Genomic DNA, 17,062 nt, shown 5'->3' on the forward strand with positions numbered 1-17,062 from the left:
GCCTGGCACCCAGATGAGCTCACTGGCTGCTCAATGTGTATCTTGCCCATGGCAGCTGTGCTTCCCTGTCGTCCAGTCCCTGCTCCAGCCGGCTTCCAGGCCCTGCTCCTGCTCTGCTCCAGCCCCTGCTCCCCTTCGGCTTCAGACGTCTAGTCTGATGCCCAGCCCTGCCTCTGCCTCACTCACTGCTTGGCCCCCCACTTCTGGCTTCGGCTTCTGTCTCTCTGGTACTGATCCCGGGCTCCACCTCTGGCTGAGGACTCTGCTGTACCCCCACCCTGGCTCTGGCATTTGGCTTCTGACCCTGGGCCCATTTCCTGGATGCTGCCCATGCTGGACCCAGCTCGAGCCCGTTGGCTGAAGTCTCACTTCCACCACGAGGCCTGACCACACATGGCCCAGCTGGTGACAGGGTGGCTCTCACCACCAGGCATCCTCCCCATTTCTATTTCTGGGCCAGGGCTGCATCAGAGGGAGGCTCTAACCCAGCAGGCCGCTGAAAGGATCAACCTGCCAGTGATCGGGGCTCGGCTCAGCGCGAAGGCAGGAGAATGGAGAGGGAGAATATCTATGAGAACCTGGAGATGATGGAAGCTGCTCCCCAGCCAAAAGGTAAGCACAAGAGGCTGCACCGGACCCTGGACTCCCGCTGGCCTTTCCTTGGCTTTGTGGTCTCTGCATCAGCGTTCTGGGCAGCGATCGCTTGCTCCAGTGACCACGTCCCCAGAGCTCAGCCTTGTGCTGGCTGGACAGCACCACGGGCAGTGGGCGAGGGTACTCGGTCAGTCCTTCCCACTCATTCTCTCCCCTGCCAGTCCCCAACGGGAGAAGGGCACAGGGAGGAGAGATGGGAGTCCCTGCACAGCACCCTAACCTCCTGCTCGGCAGAGCAGTGGCATGGGCTGGCCATAAAAGCCATCCAGGCTCCCCGACCCCAGCCCACTGCCACCATCAGCCTCTCGCAGGAGGAGATCGCCTGGGTCAAATCCTCACAGCCCCCGTTTCTGGGGACCAGCTCCCTCTCATCCCCCCCATTTCACAGTGACACCTCCTTTCCTTATCCTCTGCCCCTTCCCTGCCGGAGCACGTGCTTCTATCCAGGAGCAGGGGTAGGGAGATGCTAGCTGTGTTAGCAGAGAAGGGTTTTCCCCAGGACTCGGGGACAGGGGGAAGAGAACCTGTTCTTCCAAGGACCTCCAAGGAGCAAATGGAGCTGGAAGTTCTGAGATAAGGACCAAGCTGTTTTCCTAAAGCTCCCAGCACAGGCAGACTGCGAAGAGCTACAGAGGGATCTCACAAAACTGGGTGACTGGGCAACAAAATGGCAGATGAAATTCAGTCTTGATAAATGCAAAGTGATGCACCTTGGAAAACAATCCCAATTATACCTATAAAATGATGGGGTCTAAATTAGCTGTTACCACTCAAGCAAGAGATCTTGGGTCAGTGTGGAGAGTTCTCTGAAAACATCCACTCACTGTGCAGCGGCCGTCAGAAAAGCGAACAGAACGTTGGGCATCATTAAGAAAGGGAGAGATAAGAAGACAGAAAATATCGTATTCCCTCTGTATAAATCCATGATACGCCCACATCTCGAATACTGTGTGCAGATGTGGTCGCCCCATCTCAAAAAAGGGCAACAAAAATGATTAGGGGTACAGAACGGCTGCAGTATGAGGACAGATTAATAAGACTGGGACTCTTCAGCTTGGAAGAGAGACGACTAAGGGGGGATATGATAGTGGTCTATAAAGTCGTGACTGGTGTGGAGAAAGTAAATAAGGAAGTGTTATTTACTCCTTCTCATAACACAAGAACTAGGGGTCACCAAGTGAAATGAATAGGCAGCAGGTTTAAAACACACAAAAGGAAGAATTTCTTACCACAACGCACAGTCAACCTGTGGAACTCCTTGTCAGAGGATGTTGTGAAGTCCAAGACTATAACAGGGTTCAAAAAAGAACTAGATAAGTTCATGGCCGATAGGTCCATCAATGGCTATTAGCCAGGCTGGGCAGGGATGGCATCCCCAGCCTCTGACTGCCAGAAGCTGGGAACAGGTGACAGGGGATGGATCACTTGGTGATTCCCTGTTCTGCTCATTCCCTCCGGGGCACCTGGCCCTGGCCACTGTCGGAAGACAGGACACTGGGTTGGATGGACCCTTGGTCTAACCCAATCTGGCCGTTCTCATGTTCTTCTATTTGGTGGTACAGATGTCAGCTGAACAAGGGCCTCCTCCAGGGCTTTCTTATCCCCTTTGGTCTCAGTGCAATCCAGATGCCATGTGCGAGCTCTTCTGGTTTTGAACACATGAAAGAAGCCCAGGAAGGGTCTAGAGACAGGCAGGGAGACGGGGCTGACGGAAGTGGAGGGTGCTGGTGAGGACGTGAGGTTCAATATGCAGCTGCAGCTAGCCACCGAGCTCAGCTAGGCTCTCCGCAGCGGCAAAGGAAAACCCAAGGGGAAATGTAGCCTGTGCTAGGTGACAGAGAAGCTCCTCCCAGAATCTGTTTAGTAAAGGCTGAGAACTGTAAACTTAGCACATTAGTGAGAGGCAGCTTCACCCTTTGGTTAGAGTGAGAGAAGCCACTTCTGCAATGTAAGGGGATTATCTGGGCACCTGAGTGTTGTCTTCTGGTTCCAGGAACCACACCCCATGGGGGAGCACTGCGAGCGAATGGCTGAGGCCCACAGACAGGGAGGGGGTGCAGCAGGCTGAGACTTTCAGGGAGAGGAGAATCTGACAGTCTTGCGCCTCCAAGGAGCTGCTGTTCAGCTTGGGGAGACCAAATCCAGAGCACACAGAGCACACTTACTTCTGTCGACACATAGATCCTGGCTCGAATGCAGCTCTAGTGTTCTCCCTTTAATGTGCAGGGGAGACACAGACTTCTGGCTTTGCCCTGTGAGCCACCCCTTGGCTGCCTTGCAGTGAGGAGCCCAGCAACCTGGGGATGGGTTATTAGACAGGGATGCTGTAGAAAGGCCCTTCTGAGCACACTGCTGCTGTCAGCCCCACTTTTCTCCTGCAAAGAATCACTTCCCTCATTTCACTGCCTCCTTGTTTTGATATTTCATAAGTTGTTTCAGGTTCCTTTTCTCATTTAAAAATACTCCTTTGGGCATGGACTTCACAAGCCCTAAACTTCCCTCTCAAGAAAGGCTTAGGCAGGGGGAAAAGCCTGCTTCCAGCTCTCTCTCACAGGATGCCTGCCTGGCGCTACCGTCACCCCTGATGTAGGGAGGGTGGCTTTTCAGATTCAAGTTCAGGTCGGTTCTGACCTTATTTGGCCTGATTCTGCTGTTGCTGTTAACCACAGTCAGGGAACAGGAGGCTGAACAGTGATTAGATCTGGGGGATGGAGTTTCCGTGGTCACTAGCATTTGAGCTGTCACTTTCCACAGATATGTTTCTTCTTCTCCTTCAAGGAAATCCTACCGAGACATCGGTCCCTTGGCGGCGCGGGGCGGGGCGGATCGTCACTGCTGTCCTTCTGCTCCTGACGCTTGTGGTCCTGGCCAGCTCCCTCCTTGCTGTGGCGCTTCTATGTAAGTTCAGCTGCGGCTCCAAGGTCCACGTTGGCCAACTTCCCTACAGGCCAGCTGGCTCAACTGGGGGGCGGGGCACCCCCACATTTCAGCAGAATGTCGACTGTGTTTCCAGTCTGTCCCGCCAAATAAATCTCCTACTCCAGGGAGTTCGAATGGAGTTGAAAGATCTTGCCCTACTGGTTTGATATGAGCACAAACCTTCCAAGTCTAACGATGGTCAAGCACTGGCCCAGGTCACCTAGGGAATCCCCATCACTGGAGATTTTAAGACGAGGTTAGACAACCACCTGTCAGGGACGGTCTAGGTGTACTTCATCCTGCCTGAACTTCACCTCTGTGACTTCAGATCACAGGTGGCAGCCCCACATGCTCAACCTGCGCTCTGAGGGTCAAGCTGGGTCCTTTCCTGACCACATAGCACCAGCATGAGCCTCAGCCCCAGGTGTCCTCGTGGCACAATTGAAATGCCTGCCCTACGGAGAGACTGGACGGCCCAGAGCTTCGGGCACTTGTCTGGGGCTCTGATTGCTGGGTTTAATTCCCTGCCCTGGAGCCAGCAAACAGTGCTGAAAACAGGGGAGTTTGAGTGGAGAGCTGTTGGAGGAGAGGGGAGACAAGCCCCTGTTCCTTAGGGGCAGTGAGTGGCATCGACGACTGGTGCCTCCCCATGCTGGGGGTCCACAATCTAAAGGGGAGGACACGTGACCACCCCACGTGTCTCCTCTGCCCAGCGACCCCTGCGCCCAGCCCAGGACCTCCCTGCAGTCCCCACCCCACCAGAGTTACCTGTGGGGGGGGGGTCTGTCCTTTTCGCGCTGCGCCTCTCCCCTCCTGCCAGCACATTCGGCCGCTCTCCCTGGCAGCCGGGCCCAGGCGGGGAGCAGGAGGGAGCCACCTCTCATGCGGCTGAAGCTGGTCGCTCCAGGTCACTGTTCTGGGCAGTGCAGCAGCTGCCTGAGAGAACCTGGCTGGGGGCGTGGCGCCGGGCCGCCCCCACCATGGCCTGGGAGCCGGAAACGTGCCAGGGGGAGAGGGGACTCCAGCTTGTTCGACCCCTGTCCCTGGTAGCCTGGCCTTGGTGGGGCAGCCCCGCCACCTCCCCAACCAGGCTGTCTCAGGCAGTCGCTGCGCCGCACAGAGCAGCGACCCCGAGCGGCCGACATGAGAAGTGGCTGGTCCTGCTCCTTCCACTCCCTGCCCGGGCCCGGCTGCCAGGGACGGGGCCGATTGCGCTGGGGTCAGTATCAGCGGGAGAAGGACAGAGCCCCTCTTCCTCCTCCCCACCCCCGGCATGCCAAGCAGAAATCTGGGGGTGCTTCACCCTGCACACACACCCCTGTGCGTCGCCTCTGGAGAGTGGGTTCTTGAGAGTTTGCTGGCTGGTTTGTTGCGTTCAGTTTGCAGAGGCTGGTACGGGCAGTGTGCTGAGAGATGCAGAGCCTTTGATCAGATCAGATCAGGGCGGGGCTTCCCTGACTAGGAGGCCTATAAATGCAAGCAATGGAGTGGCAAAGAAGTCAGCAAACAACTGGAGACAGGGGAGTTAGAGTGCACGGTTGTAAAGAGAGTTTGTGGGAGGGGCGGTGGAGTTCTGTTTTTGTGTCGTGTGGGGTTTTCTTTTTCCTTGACTGGCGCTTGGGCGGGAAGGGTGTGACAGACACAGAGGCAGCAGTGGTAGTGACCCAGGCATTGGAGGAGACAATGAAGATGACCAGATGTGGAAGCTGCAGGATGTACATGATCCTGGAGTGGGTACCTGAAAAGAGCTTGTTTGTATGAAGTGCCGGCTGAGAGAACTGATAGAAGAGAAGAGCTGAGGTTTGGAGATGCAGGTGGAAAGTATGGCTGAGTTTGGAAGGGGATTCGAGCAGATGATGGAGGGAAGGCGAGAGGAGGCTGAAGGGAAAACTCAAGATTGGCAGATCCAAGCTGGACTGGAGAACTGGGAGGGGACACTGCTGGGTGAGTAAAGTGGCCAGTGGAAATGTGATTATGAGAACTGGGCAGAGGAAAAGACCAGGTAGTGAAGGAGAAGTAGAGCTCAGGAATAGGTTTGCTGAATTGGAAAATGAAGAAGACTTGTGGCAGGGAGTAGCCGAAGGCGGGAGGGCCAGGCAGAAGAGAAGAGCAGCTAGCCCTACAAGAAGAGGGGAAGAGTCAATGTAGATACCCAGAGGTCGGAACCCCAGGAGGACAGAGGATGACTTGCAGTAGATCGCAAGGGAGAGCAAAAGACAAGAGGACTTGCATGCAGAAGGAATGGGAGGAAGGCTGGAGAATGGCACCAACACCAGGAAGAGGCAGGTCTACGTGATTGGTGACTCCTTACGAAGAAGGATGGACAGGTCTGGCACCAGAGCTGATCCAGAGAACACAAGGGTGAGCTGTCTGCCAGGAGCTAAGTTATGGGATGTGGACCTGAGGCTGAAGAGGATCCTAATGGGAGCAGGAAAGAATCCACTGATTGTCCTTCATGTGGGAACAAATGATACTGCTAGATTCTTGCTGGAACGTACTAAGGGAGATGATGCCAGGCCGGGGAAGACACTTAAAGAAATGGAGGCTCAGGTGATCTTCAAGGGGCTTCTACCTGTCCCTAGAGGAGGAGAATGGAGGTGAGACAAGATGATGATGATGATCAACCCACGGCTCAGGCAGCGGAGCTGTAAGGAGGTCTCTGGGATGACCGACCACTGGGAGTCATTCACGGACACAGGACTGTTCTCATGGGACAGACTCCACCTGGGTAGGGAGGGAAATAGATTCTGGGAAGGAGGGTGGCACAACTGATTAAAAGAGCGTTAAGCTTGGAATTCAGGGGAGGCAGTTGAGAGATGCTCATGTAATCCCCACTTCTGATTCTAATCCTGAGCAGGAGAAAAAGAAGTAAGAGCAGATACAGCGATGGAGAAAGGAACAGCAGCGGGGAGGTGAATGGACATCAAGAGGAAAGGTAGGTCCCATACCAGTGATGCTAACACCCAAGAGGAGGTGATACTGGCAGTAGCATGACTGTACCTAACCGCGTGAGGAGCCCTGGCGAGGCCGAGCGGAAACACCTCAGGTGTCTGCACACCAGTGCAAGAAGCCTGGGGAACAAAATGGAGGAAGTAGATCTACTGGTGCAGGAAGTGAAACCAGATGTTACAGGGATAACAGAAACATGGTGGAATAGAAGCCAGGACTGGAGTACAGACCATGAAGTGTATGTGCCATTCAGGAAAGAGAGAAATGCAGGTAAAGGTGGTGCCGTAGCGTTGTATATTAATGCTGAGGTAGACTGACTGTAAAGAAATTAGAAGTGCTGGAACAGATAAAACAGAGTCTGTTTGGGTCAAAATCACTTTGGGGAAGAAAGCTACCAGAGGCTCCCCTCAGATAGTGCTTGGGGTCTGCTACAGACCCCCAGCGACCTATCTGGATATCGATAGAGACCTCCGGAGTACCTGTAATGAAATATGTACTCCTGGGAGCGGTGTGATTAGGAGGGACTTTAATTTCCCAGGTATAGATCGGAGGACAAGTGCTAATCATAATGGTAGGGCCCACGCTTTCCTGGCTGTGAGAGCTGACAGTTTTCTCCACCAAATAGTCACCAAACCAAGAAGAGGTGATGCCATTTTAGATTGAGTGTTGGTGAGTAGGGAGGACATCCAGAGAAGAATTGCTTGTAGGGGACAACCTTGGTTCGCGTGATCATGAGCTAATTCAGTTTCAACTAAATGGAAGGATAAACAAAACTAGGTCTGCAACTAGGGGCCTTGATTTTAAAAGGGCAAACTTTAAAATATTAAGGCAATTAACTAGGGTAGTGGACTGGGCTGAAGAACTCAAGGACCTGAAAGTGGGGGAGGCTTGGCATTACTTTAAGTCAAAGTTGCAGAAGCTCTCTGAAGCCCGCATCCCAAGCAAGGGGAAAAACTTCCTCGGGAAGGGTTGCAGGCCAGGCTGGATGAATAAGCGTCTCACACAGGTGATTGAGAGAAAGCAGAAAGCCGACAAGGAATGGAAGATGGGATGGATCAGCAAGGAAAACTACCTCTTGGAGATCAGAAAGTGCAGGAAAAAGTGAGAACTGCCAAGAGCCAAGCAGATCTGGACCTTGCAAAGGGAATTAAAACCAACAGCAAATGGTTCTTCCTTAACATTCTATAGGCATATAAACAAAAAGGGACTGCCAAAGACGGAGGATGTGTTGGAGATTGAAGATAATCAGAAAGAGTAAAAAAGTGATCTGGGAAACTACAGACCTTTTAGTTTGACCTCAATTGTCTGCTAGGTCTTCGAACGAATGTGGAAGGAGAAAGTAGTTAGGGGCATAGAGGTTAACGGTAATTGGGATAAAATACAACACGGTTTTACAAAAGGTTGATTGTGCCAGACCAACTTTCTTTTTCTTTGAGAAGAGGACTGATTTTTTAGAGAAAGGAAATGCAGTAGATCTCATCTATCTGGATTTCAGTGGCATTTGATACAGTTCCACATGGGGAATTATGAGTCAAATTGGAGAAGATGGGGATTAATATTCCTGTTAATCCCTATGTGCATGACCTTGCACTTCGCACTACTGAATTTCATCCCATTTCTACTACTCCAGGTTTCAAGGTTGTCCAGCTCTACTCGTAGGATATTCCGGTGCTCCTCCACCATGGCAATACCTCCCAACTTGGTGTCATCTGCAGATTTCATTAGCGCACTCCCGCTTTTTGTGCCAAGGTCTTTAATGAAAATGTTAAATAAGATTTGTCCCAAGACCAATTCCTGAGGAACTCCACTAGTAACCTCCCTCCAGCCTGACAGTTCACCTTTGAGCATGACCCGTTGTAGTCTCCCATTTAACTGGGTCCTGATCTACCTTTCAATGGGGTCGGGAAGGAATTTTCCTCCAAATGAGATTGGCAGAGACCCTGAGGTTTTTTGCCATCCTCTGCAGCATGGGACATGGGTCACTTGCAGGTTTGAACTAGTGTAAATGATGGATTCTCTGTAACTTGAAGTCTTTAAATCAGTAACTCAGGCAGAGGTTAAGGGACTATTACAGGAATAGGTGGGTGAGGTTCTGTAGTCTGCAGGAGGTCAGATTATGATCATGATGGGCCCTTCTGGCTGTAAGGTCTTTGAGACCTGTCTCTGCCTCAGTTCTCCACCTGTAAAATGGGGGGAGGAGACTTCCCTACTTCACAGGGGTGTTGTGTGACATTAAATAATATATTAAAGACTGTGAGGTGCTCATATACTGCAGTGAAAGGAGCCAGAGACGTACGATGGATCGCGGGAAAGATTCTGTAGACAGCACTTAGATCACAAGTCTGTTGATGCACGAGCTGGGAGAGAAGCTGGTTCTCTGGGGCATCGCTGTGTTGGCCCTGCAGCTCTCAGGGGAGTGAAAGGCTGATTTTTAGGGACAGATGCTCTGCAGGTGTCAATTGAAGGAGCTCCTCTGAACTCAGATTTACACCATCTGAGCAGCTGGCCATCAGTCTTGCAAGCCCAGATCCTCAGAGGCATTTGGGCTTCTGGTTTCCATTGAAATCCCTGGGAGTTTGTTGCTTGAACACCTTGAAGGGTCTGGGCCTAAAGGTAGCAGACAGGCCCCTGAGAAACACCAGGAGCAGAGCGGTCAGGATTGTTAATAAGCACTTGGACTGCCAGTGCCCTGAAGCTGCACCCAGGTCCTGCTTTCCATAGCGCTAGGTGCTGCAAAAACACACAGTAAAATGAGGCCATAGACTCACAGAACCATAAGGTCAGAAGGGACGCAAGGGCCTCCAGTCTAACCCCCTGCCAACATGCAGGAGCCGTTGTGTCCGACCCATCCCAGACAGACGGCTCCAGCCTCCTTTTGGAAACCTCCCAGGAAGGAGCTTCCACAACCCCCCTAGGCGTCCGTTCCATCGTCCTGCTGGTCTCACAGTCAGGAAGTTTGTCTTGAGATTTAATCTCAATCTGCAATGCTGGAGTTTGTAGCTCCCTGCTCCAGAGAGCTGACGCCCTACGTTAAGACGGTGTAACATACACCAGGAGAGAGCCCCAAACGGGGCCTTGGCTTTGCCCGTGTCCCTCCTCGGGAGGGAAGCTTTCCAAGATTAAAATAAAAGAAGTCCTAGAGAACAGGCTCGCACTCGGAGCATATTCCTTCTCTGGACGTGGCTGGTCTCCAGCCGCAGTTCAGTTCGGTCGCTGACCTGCAGACATGTGATTTCTAGATTTCCGGGCACAGAGCAAGCTGCAAGCGGTTGAAGAAGCGGTGCAGAAGCTCCAAGTCTCTCTGCGGCCTGACAACACCTCGGATACGTCAGCAAAGGAATTGGACAGTAAGTCGCAGGACGAGGGTCTCAGGCATCAGGGTCAGCTCCCCTCCCTTGGCCTGGAAGCTGAGCACTCTCCTGCCGAGAGGTATGGTGGGTGCCTGGCATCCTCCTACTCCCCTCCATATACTTCCCTGCCAGGTGGTCCCGTCCCCCTGTCTAATGAGCTGCTGCTCTGCACATTCCTCTGCCAACGGAGGCTCTGTTCCCAGAGGTGGGGGGTTGCTCCAGGTTCCCTCCTAGCGCCCTTCCTGGCAGTGGCAGGCTGGCTGCATCCATCCCATGCTCCTAAGCAGTTTGCCTAGTGGTCAACGTCCTCCGTCCTGTCCCTGTTGCTTCCTTCGCTCCATAGTTTTCACCAGGGCCCCTGTACTGCCAGGACTGCATTCGCGGGAAAGACAGATGCAGCTCAGGAGACACACAGGACCCAGTTCAGACCCTGGGGCAAGCAGGACGCCCGTGGAGCTGCGCTCGTGGGTCTCAACGTGTCCCCTACCCCAGTCCCCAGTCCCCGAGCCCTTCCCATGCAGCTACCATAATTTGGGTAACTGCCACAGACTCATTGCTGGAGGTAGGGCGCCCTCTTGTGGCCACGTGTCACAACTGTCTGTCGATCGGGCACAGGGCTGGACATACAAACCGGGCTATGGATCAGGTTATTCAGCGTCCAATCAGAAGATGGGCCTGAACTAAACCCCCGGCACAGAGCACACCCGAAAGCTGGGCTGTTGAAAATCCCAGGCTGGAGCCCAGTGCCATGGCTCAGGTCCGTGGATATTCCTGCAGCCCCAGCTCTGCCACATGCCGCAGGTGACCCACTCACAGCTCACAAGGTAGGAGCGAATGGGGCGGAGGAGGCTGGGTAGATTGGGGGTACAGGGCTAGAGTTCAGGAGAGCTGGGTTCAATTCCCAGCTCTGCTGCAAACTTCCTGTGTGATCTTGGGCTCGTCTCCCTGCACCTCAGTTTCCCAGCAGGAAAATCATCCTTTATTTCTCCCACCTAGAGTCTATTTTGACTGTGAGCTGTTGAGAGCAGGGACTGTCCCCTCCTGTCTGTACAGCGCCTGGCACACAGGGGCCTGCAGGTGCTGCTCTACTACATGTGCTGGTAATCAAGCGTTCTGCATCTCCACTGAAGTCGCTGTGACTTTCTTCTAGGTCTGCAGCTCCTGGATGAAGCGCTGGCAGGAGTCCGGATGCTGAAAGACCAGCTGGGTCACGTCAGTGCAGCGTATGGAGAAATCCAGACCCGTCTGGACAACGTCAGCGCAGCGCGAGCAGCAGTGCAAGGTCGCTGCAGTAAGTACTAGCTGCAGAGCCGGCTGGTGCCGTCTCTCCTGGTGCTGAGGATAAACGGAGCATTTCAGCTCCAAGGCTGTCAGCGCAGCGCCTTCCACCAGCACCGAGTTCTCGTTCATTAAAAATCACCTGTGGCTGCACCTGTGCCCACACCGTGGTGATCAGGGTGCAGTTAACTTACGCCCTGGGCCTCGTTAGCCTAACGGGAGCACCCAGCTACCAGCCCTTCTTAGATGCTCCAAACCTGTCTGGTCACAGGTGAAAAGTGATGCTGGCATTTCAGTGTATGGGGCGTTACTTTCACCAAGCCAGCACCCCCTGCAGGATGTGGGGGGAGGTGCTAAAGTGCGAAAGACCCGAGACCTTCACCACTTACAATCACTGAAAATTGTTGATACAGAACCAGGGGATGTTCCACCTTGGGCAGCTACATTCCCCCTCCTAGCTCAGCTGAACAATGAGTCTCCCCTTTCCCATTACAGCCCTGCTGCTCTGCACTGGGACCAGTGCCCATGGTCCACCCCAGATGCAGCTGCACCCCGTGGTGTCTGCTTTCTGCAGTGCTCTTTGGGATCCTTCCTACGGCCATGAAAGTTATCCACTGTGGTGCTGGAGAATCAGGATTCAGAAGTTCCCTGAGCGTGGGGCAGTTGAAGGGGAATGCAGCACTAGAATCCCTGAGCTCCCTGCATGTGTCCCTGTGACTTCAGCCCAGGTTTCTCACCTCAGTTTCTGCTCCTAGGTTATGTGCTGACAAAGCTCTCCAGAGGCTGGAGGTTTTATGGTGGGAACCTCTACTACTTTTCACAAGAAAAAAAGCCGTGGGACGAGGCCGAGCAGTTCTGTGTGTCTCAGGACTCGCACCTGACCTCTGTCTCCTCCCAGGTGGAACAGGTGAGTGAGGGAACCTCCTAGGGGCTTGGATAATGGGTCAGTGCCTTGTTTCATAGCAGAAGAAGGTGGAAGGTGGCAGCTGAGTTTGCAAACCATCGGAGAGGATGCCAAGCCTTGGAACCTGACTCAGGGGATTCACCCATCAGTTTAAAAGCAGAGATGGGGCAGAGGAACAGTGCCAGGATCAGAGTCTGGGGTACCAGGTGTGACGATGTGACGCAGCAGGGAGGGGGGAGTGTTGACCTGGGAATGTGCCCTGGGGACGGGAGACCTGAGAGCCTGTCACCTGAGCCAGGAGGGGGAGGGGGAGGTAACACCTCTGCCCAGGAATGTGGATGGAGGCTGCAGCAGGGAACCTGCTCGGTGGGTTTAGTTTCAGTTTGGGGCTGGGTGGAGGAACACAGGGAACCCCAGGGCTGGGGTCTAAGCTCCCTGCTCCCCCAGAAGGACTTCACTGAGGGGTCCTGGGTGTACCCACAAGCTCTGTTTTGGACTGTGTTCCTGTTGTCCAATAAACCTTCTGTTTTACTGGCTGGCTGAGAGTCTCAGTGAATCCCAGGAAGAGGGGTGCAGGGCCTGGACTCCCCCACACTCCGTGACACCAGGGGAGGGGGATTTGGGGTCAGGCTCATTTCTGATTTTCCCTACTTCCAATGTAGCATTTCCTGAAAACCCACTGACCTTTCCCAGTGAGGACCCGCTTTGATCCCTCCTCCCAGTCCTGAGCTCCTGCTGGACAATCTAGAAGCCTGTATCTGGAAGGCTTGTGAGCAAGGGGCCATGCACCTCTATCCTCTCTCCCCACGTGCCCATGGTAGACCTCACCCCAGGCCTCTGGGGCACTTTCTGAGGAAGAAAATCCCACCCTCCTGCAGGGCCAGACTTTGCACCCAGTTCTCTGCTCCTAGCTTTGCCGCCTCCAAGGGCAGGGGGCCGATGTGGACTCTGAGGTGCCTGTCAGTAACTGCCGCACCCAGCTCTGAGGTGGCCGTGGTGGGGAGCGTGCTGAGACAGGTCGCTGTTGTTAGCCCCATTCGGGTACAGATGCAGACACAGACACAGAGCTGCTCCAGGACTCCCTCGGGGTCTCCCAGCTAGTCACTGTCAGCGTTTGGGGCTGGACACCATGTCTCCCGCTGCCCAGTGCCCTGTTCACACCACTGGACGCCCTTTCCTCTCGCCCAAAATCTGCTCAGCCCAGGCAGCTGTGGCTGCATCCTGCAGCCTCTCTTGAGTGACCTGGACACGCTGCAAACTGTGTCGTGCAGGAGTTTCTCTCCAGCGAGATTAAGGGACAAAGTCACTGGATTGGACTCACTGACCGGGGGACAGAAGGCAGCTGGCGCTGGGTGAATGGCACAGAATTCAGAGCAGACGCAAGCAGGGGGTGAGTAAAGCTGGAGATACGTGATTATTTATTACACGTTTGGTCACCAGCTCTTTCAGGCAGCGTCTGTACGGCCCCTTGTGTCTATGCAGCACCTGGCACAGTGGGCCCAATCCTGAGGGAGGCCCCCGGGCGCTGCCACCCAACAGCAATTAATCCTCTCAGGAATTTCTACTAAAGCCCCTTTGCTTAGAGCAGGAGCCTAAACACGGAGTGTGTGTTCAGTGCCCACTGAGACCAAGGGCCAGAGCCTCACCTGGGGTAACTCGGCATTGACTTGAATGAACCACATCCATTTACACCAGCTGAGGATCTGGCCCCAAGTCAACTCAGTACAGCCAGGTCAGTCTGGCGTGAGAGGCAGGGTTCAGCGCTCTCCTTGGGTTTGCTCTGCGCTCTCCCCTCTCTCCGGCTGGGGAAGGGGAGGCTGTAGGGCCCGGGGGCCTGGCCGGAGCCAGCTGCAGTCGGTGCAGTGACCTCAGTGGGCTGTGGACGCGTCCCATAACCAGGGCCATGGAGAAGTTAATGAATGACCCCTGCTGCCCTCTCTCTCCGTTCCTGCGTTCCCACCTCGGGGTGTTCCTGGGACGTGCTGGGCCACGTGCTTTGGTTCTGGGCACTGAGATCTGAGCTGCTGCTGCTCAGCATTTGGAGCCACAGACTGACTTTGGCTCTTTGCTGGCCCACCAGGCGCAGGGCAGTTGCTACCCCTTGTCCTCAGAATCCCTTCGTTACCATGGCCACGAGTGCTGTGGAGAACTCTGAGGGGTGGCCGGGGGGTGGATCGCGTCACCGCGTCATTTCTGGGTGTCGTGGTCCCCTGCCAACAACACAGTCCACAGAGCAGAACTGAGCTCAGGAATTGGCTGTGGTTCTCCACTGACACTCTGATCTGTAGGTTCTGGGAGGAGAATCAGCCAGACAACTGGCATCAGGGGACAGGAGGCAGAGAAGACTGTGTGGAGATCCGCCCAAGGTGGAATGATGCCAACTGCACTCTGCCTTCTAGGTGGATTTGTAAGCAGGCCCATGGACAGGCTGGGCTGTGACATGCAGGTCCCAGCACCTCAGAAAGTGCCTTAACTTCCAAGCTATGGAGCATGTTTTCCAGCCACCTGCCGATGAGGAGCCCTGTGCACAGGCGGGGGCCGCTTGGCATGTGCATTGCAGGGACGCTTTGTCTTGGTGTGATGTTTCTGCTGTAGCAGAGACAGCTGCCCTTATGCCGCTCAGTGTGCATGGCTCTGTAATTTGTATGTTTCCAGGTCTGTCACAAAATAAAGTCCTTGGATCATAGAATTATTGTTTCATAATCAGCCAATAAATAATTATTTGCTTGACTTGAATTTCTAATTTTTGCACCTTTTGATCAGATGTCATGATGATGTCAGAACCATCTATATACACATTTAAAATGCCCAATTGTATATGGTAAGGAAAGTATGTCACCAAACATGTTTGGGCCACCGAGGAGATAAATTCATGCTCAACTGGGAGATTGGTTTCAACAGCTGTTCGAATTCTCCAATCCCTGCGCTGCTGTGCCATGAATTCTTGGTTTCTTTGCACCCATTCTGAAGGAAAAATGGCACCCTTCCAAAGGAATATCTGTAAATAAGCCAGGCAAAGAGACAATCTGATTTAAGTCATTTGACTATGAGCAATTTAGTCAAATTCACTAAAAGAACATAAGGGGTTTCTATTGGCACTTAACTGCCCACATTCTCCACCAAAAATGTTATGCTTAAAAAAGCACAGGAGATCTTTTATAGGGCAGAAGGCAGCATGCTGCATTTATTGAGAATACAGCAGTTAGCATATGCTTTTCAGTCTCTCTCTCACACACACACACACACACACACACACACACACCATGCACACAATGCTGCCAGTTGATGTTTATAGTTACCAGTCCAGAGTCTGGATCAATCTTCTGGCCAGCCAGATTGGTCGCAGAGGGAATCTGGGCTCTGTCGGTTGCGATCCGATGCTCCTGGAGTTGTGGCAAGATGAACCCAAAGTCCCCTGGTAAAGCACCCTGTTCTTATAGTCTTTTTTCTCTGTTGAAGTCTATGGATTTTGCTGTGTCGGTTTGTAACCGGTTACTCCTTAATTAGTGTTACCTTCTGATGTTAACATTCCAAAGCACCTCTGAGAGGGTGTCATAAATATAAAGGGAAGGGTAAACCCCTTTAAAATCCCTCCTGGCCAGAGGAAATCTCCTCTCACCTGTAAAGGGTTAAGAAGCTAAAGGTAACCTCGCTGGCACCTGACCAAAATGACCAATGAGGAGACAAGATACTTTCAAAAGCTGGGAGGAGGGAGAGAAACAAAGGGTCTGTGTGTCTGTCTATATTCTGTCTTTGCTGGGGATAGACCAGGAATGAAGCCTTAGAACTTTTAGTAAGTAATCTAGCTAGGTATGTGTTAGATTATGATTTCTTTAAATGGCTGATCAAAGAATTGTGCTGAATAGAATAACTATTTCTGTCTGTGTATCTTTTTTGTAACTTAAGGTTTTGCCTAGAGGGGTTCTCTATGTTTTGAATCTAATCACCCTGTAAGGTATCTACCATCCTGATTTTACAGGGGGGATTTCTTATTTCTAATTACTTCTATTTTTATTAAAAGTCTTCTTGTAAGAAAACTGAATGCTTTTTCATTGTTCTCAGATCCAGGGGTTTGGGTCTGTGGTCACCTATGCAAATTGGTGAGGCTTTTTATCCAACATTTCCCAGGAAAGGGGGGGTGCAAGTGTTGGGAGGATTGTTCATTGTTCTTAGGATCCAAGGGTCTGGGTCTGTAGTCACCTAGGCAAATTGGTGAGGCTTTTTACCAAACCTTGTCCAGAAAGTGGGGTGCAAGGTTTTGGGAAGTATTTTTGGGGGAAAGATGTGTCCAAACAGCTCTTCCCCAGTAACCAGTATTTGTTTGGTGGTGGTAGCGGCCAATCCAAGGACAAAGGGTGGAATATTTTGTACCTTGGGGAAGTTTTGACCTAAGCTGGTAAAGATAAGCTTAGGAGGTTTTTCATGCAGGTCCCCACATCTGTACCCTAGAGTTCAGAGTGGGGGAGGAACCTTGACATGGTGGCATAGTGGTGGGATTAACCTGAAATCATTTTGAGATCCAGTTGAGATTTTTTGAACTAGAAATACAGATTTTAAAAAGGAAATTTTTTTTTCCTTTGGAAAGGAAGTCCAAAAAGCAGCTGGAACTGAAAGCAGCTTGTTTTTTCTCTGCTTTGTGGCCAAGCAGAGACAAAAGGGGATTATCTTTGTGAATTGCAGGTTTTCTTTGCCTGGAGGCAGGGTACTTAACTCCTGCAGGGAAATTCATAGTCTTCCAACCCAGAGTTTTTTTTTTCCTAAAAGTAAATAGGGGGAGTGTGTTCTACCCATTTGCTTTTTCTTTGGGCTGGGTAAGCAGGTTTCCACGTAGTTGGAGGTTTTTTGCTTTGATTTGGGCCCAGAGCAGAGACAAGGGAATTGTCTTTTTCTGTAGGCTGACAATCACTATCAGAGAATAGGTATTCTATTCCAGCACAGCAAAATTTTACAGCCAAGTTTTGTTTATTTCTAAACCTCGGGTGTAAAGTTAGTTAAAAACAGAGAGGTT

At 52.4% G+C, this 17,062-nt stretch overlaps 1 protein-coding gene across 1 annotated transcript; it reads left to right on the forward strand.

Annotated features, from left to right (window-relative positions):
• The first annotated feature begins 551 nt into the window (after positions 1–551).
• Positions 552–14,706, forward strand: LOC141986995 (C-type lectin domain family 4 member F-like). The gene is made up of 6 exons (XM_074952082.1): positions 552–612; positions 9,762–9,869; positions 11,023–11,163; positions 11,906–12,057; positions 13,326–13,444; positions 14,343–14,706. Exons 1-6 carry the CDS (start codon positions 552–554, stop codon positions 14,491–14,493), a joined length of 732 nt encoding a protein of 243 aa, XP_074808183.1. The 3' UTR covers positions 14,494–14,706.
• Positions 14,707–17,062: the final 2,356 nt, after the last annotated feature.

Source organism: Natator depressus, chromosome 4, assembly GCF_965152275.1.
Source record: "Natator depressus isolate rNatDep1 chromosome 4, rNatDep2.hap1, whole genome shotgun sequence".
Taxonomy (NCBI): Eukaryota; Metazoa; Chordata; order Testudines; family Cheloniidae; genus Natator; species Natator depressus.

Coding starts and splice junctions, on each gene's coding strand:
- LOC141986995 (XM_074952082.1), top strand. CDS start 552: ATGGAGAGGGAGAATATCTATGAGAACCTGGAGATGATGGAAGCTGCT. Junction 12,058..13,325: donor TCTCCTCCCAGGTGGAACAG/GTGAGTGAGGGA, acceptor TGTGTCGTGCAG/GAGTTTCTCTCCAGCGAGAT. Junction 13,445..14,342: donor AGAGCAGACGCAAGCAGGGG/GTGAGTAAAGCT, acceptor TCTGATCTGTAG/GTTCTGGGAGGAGAATCAGC.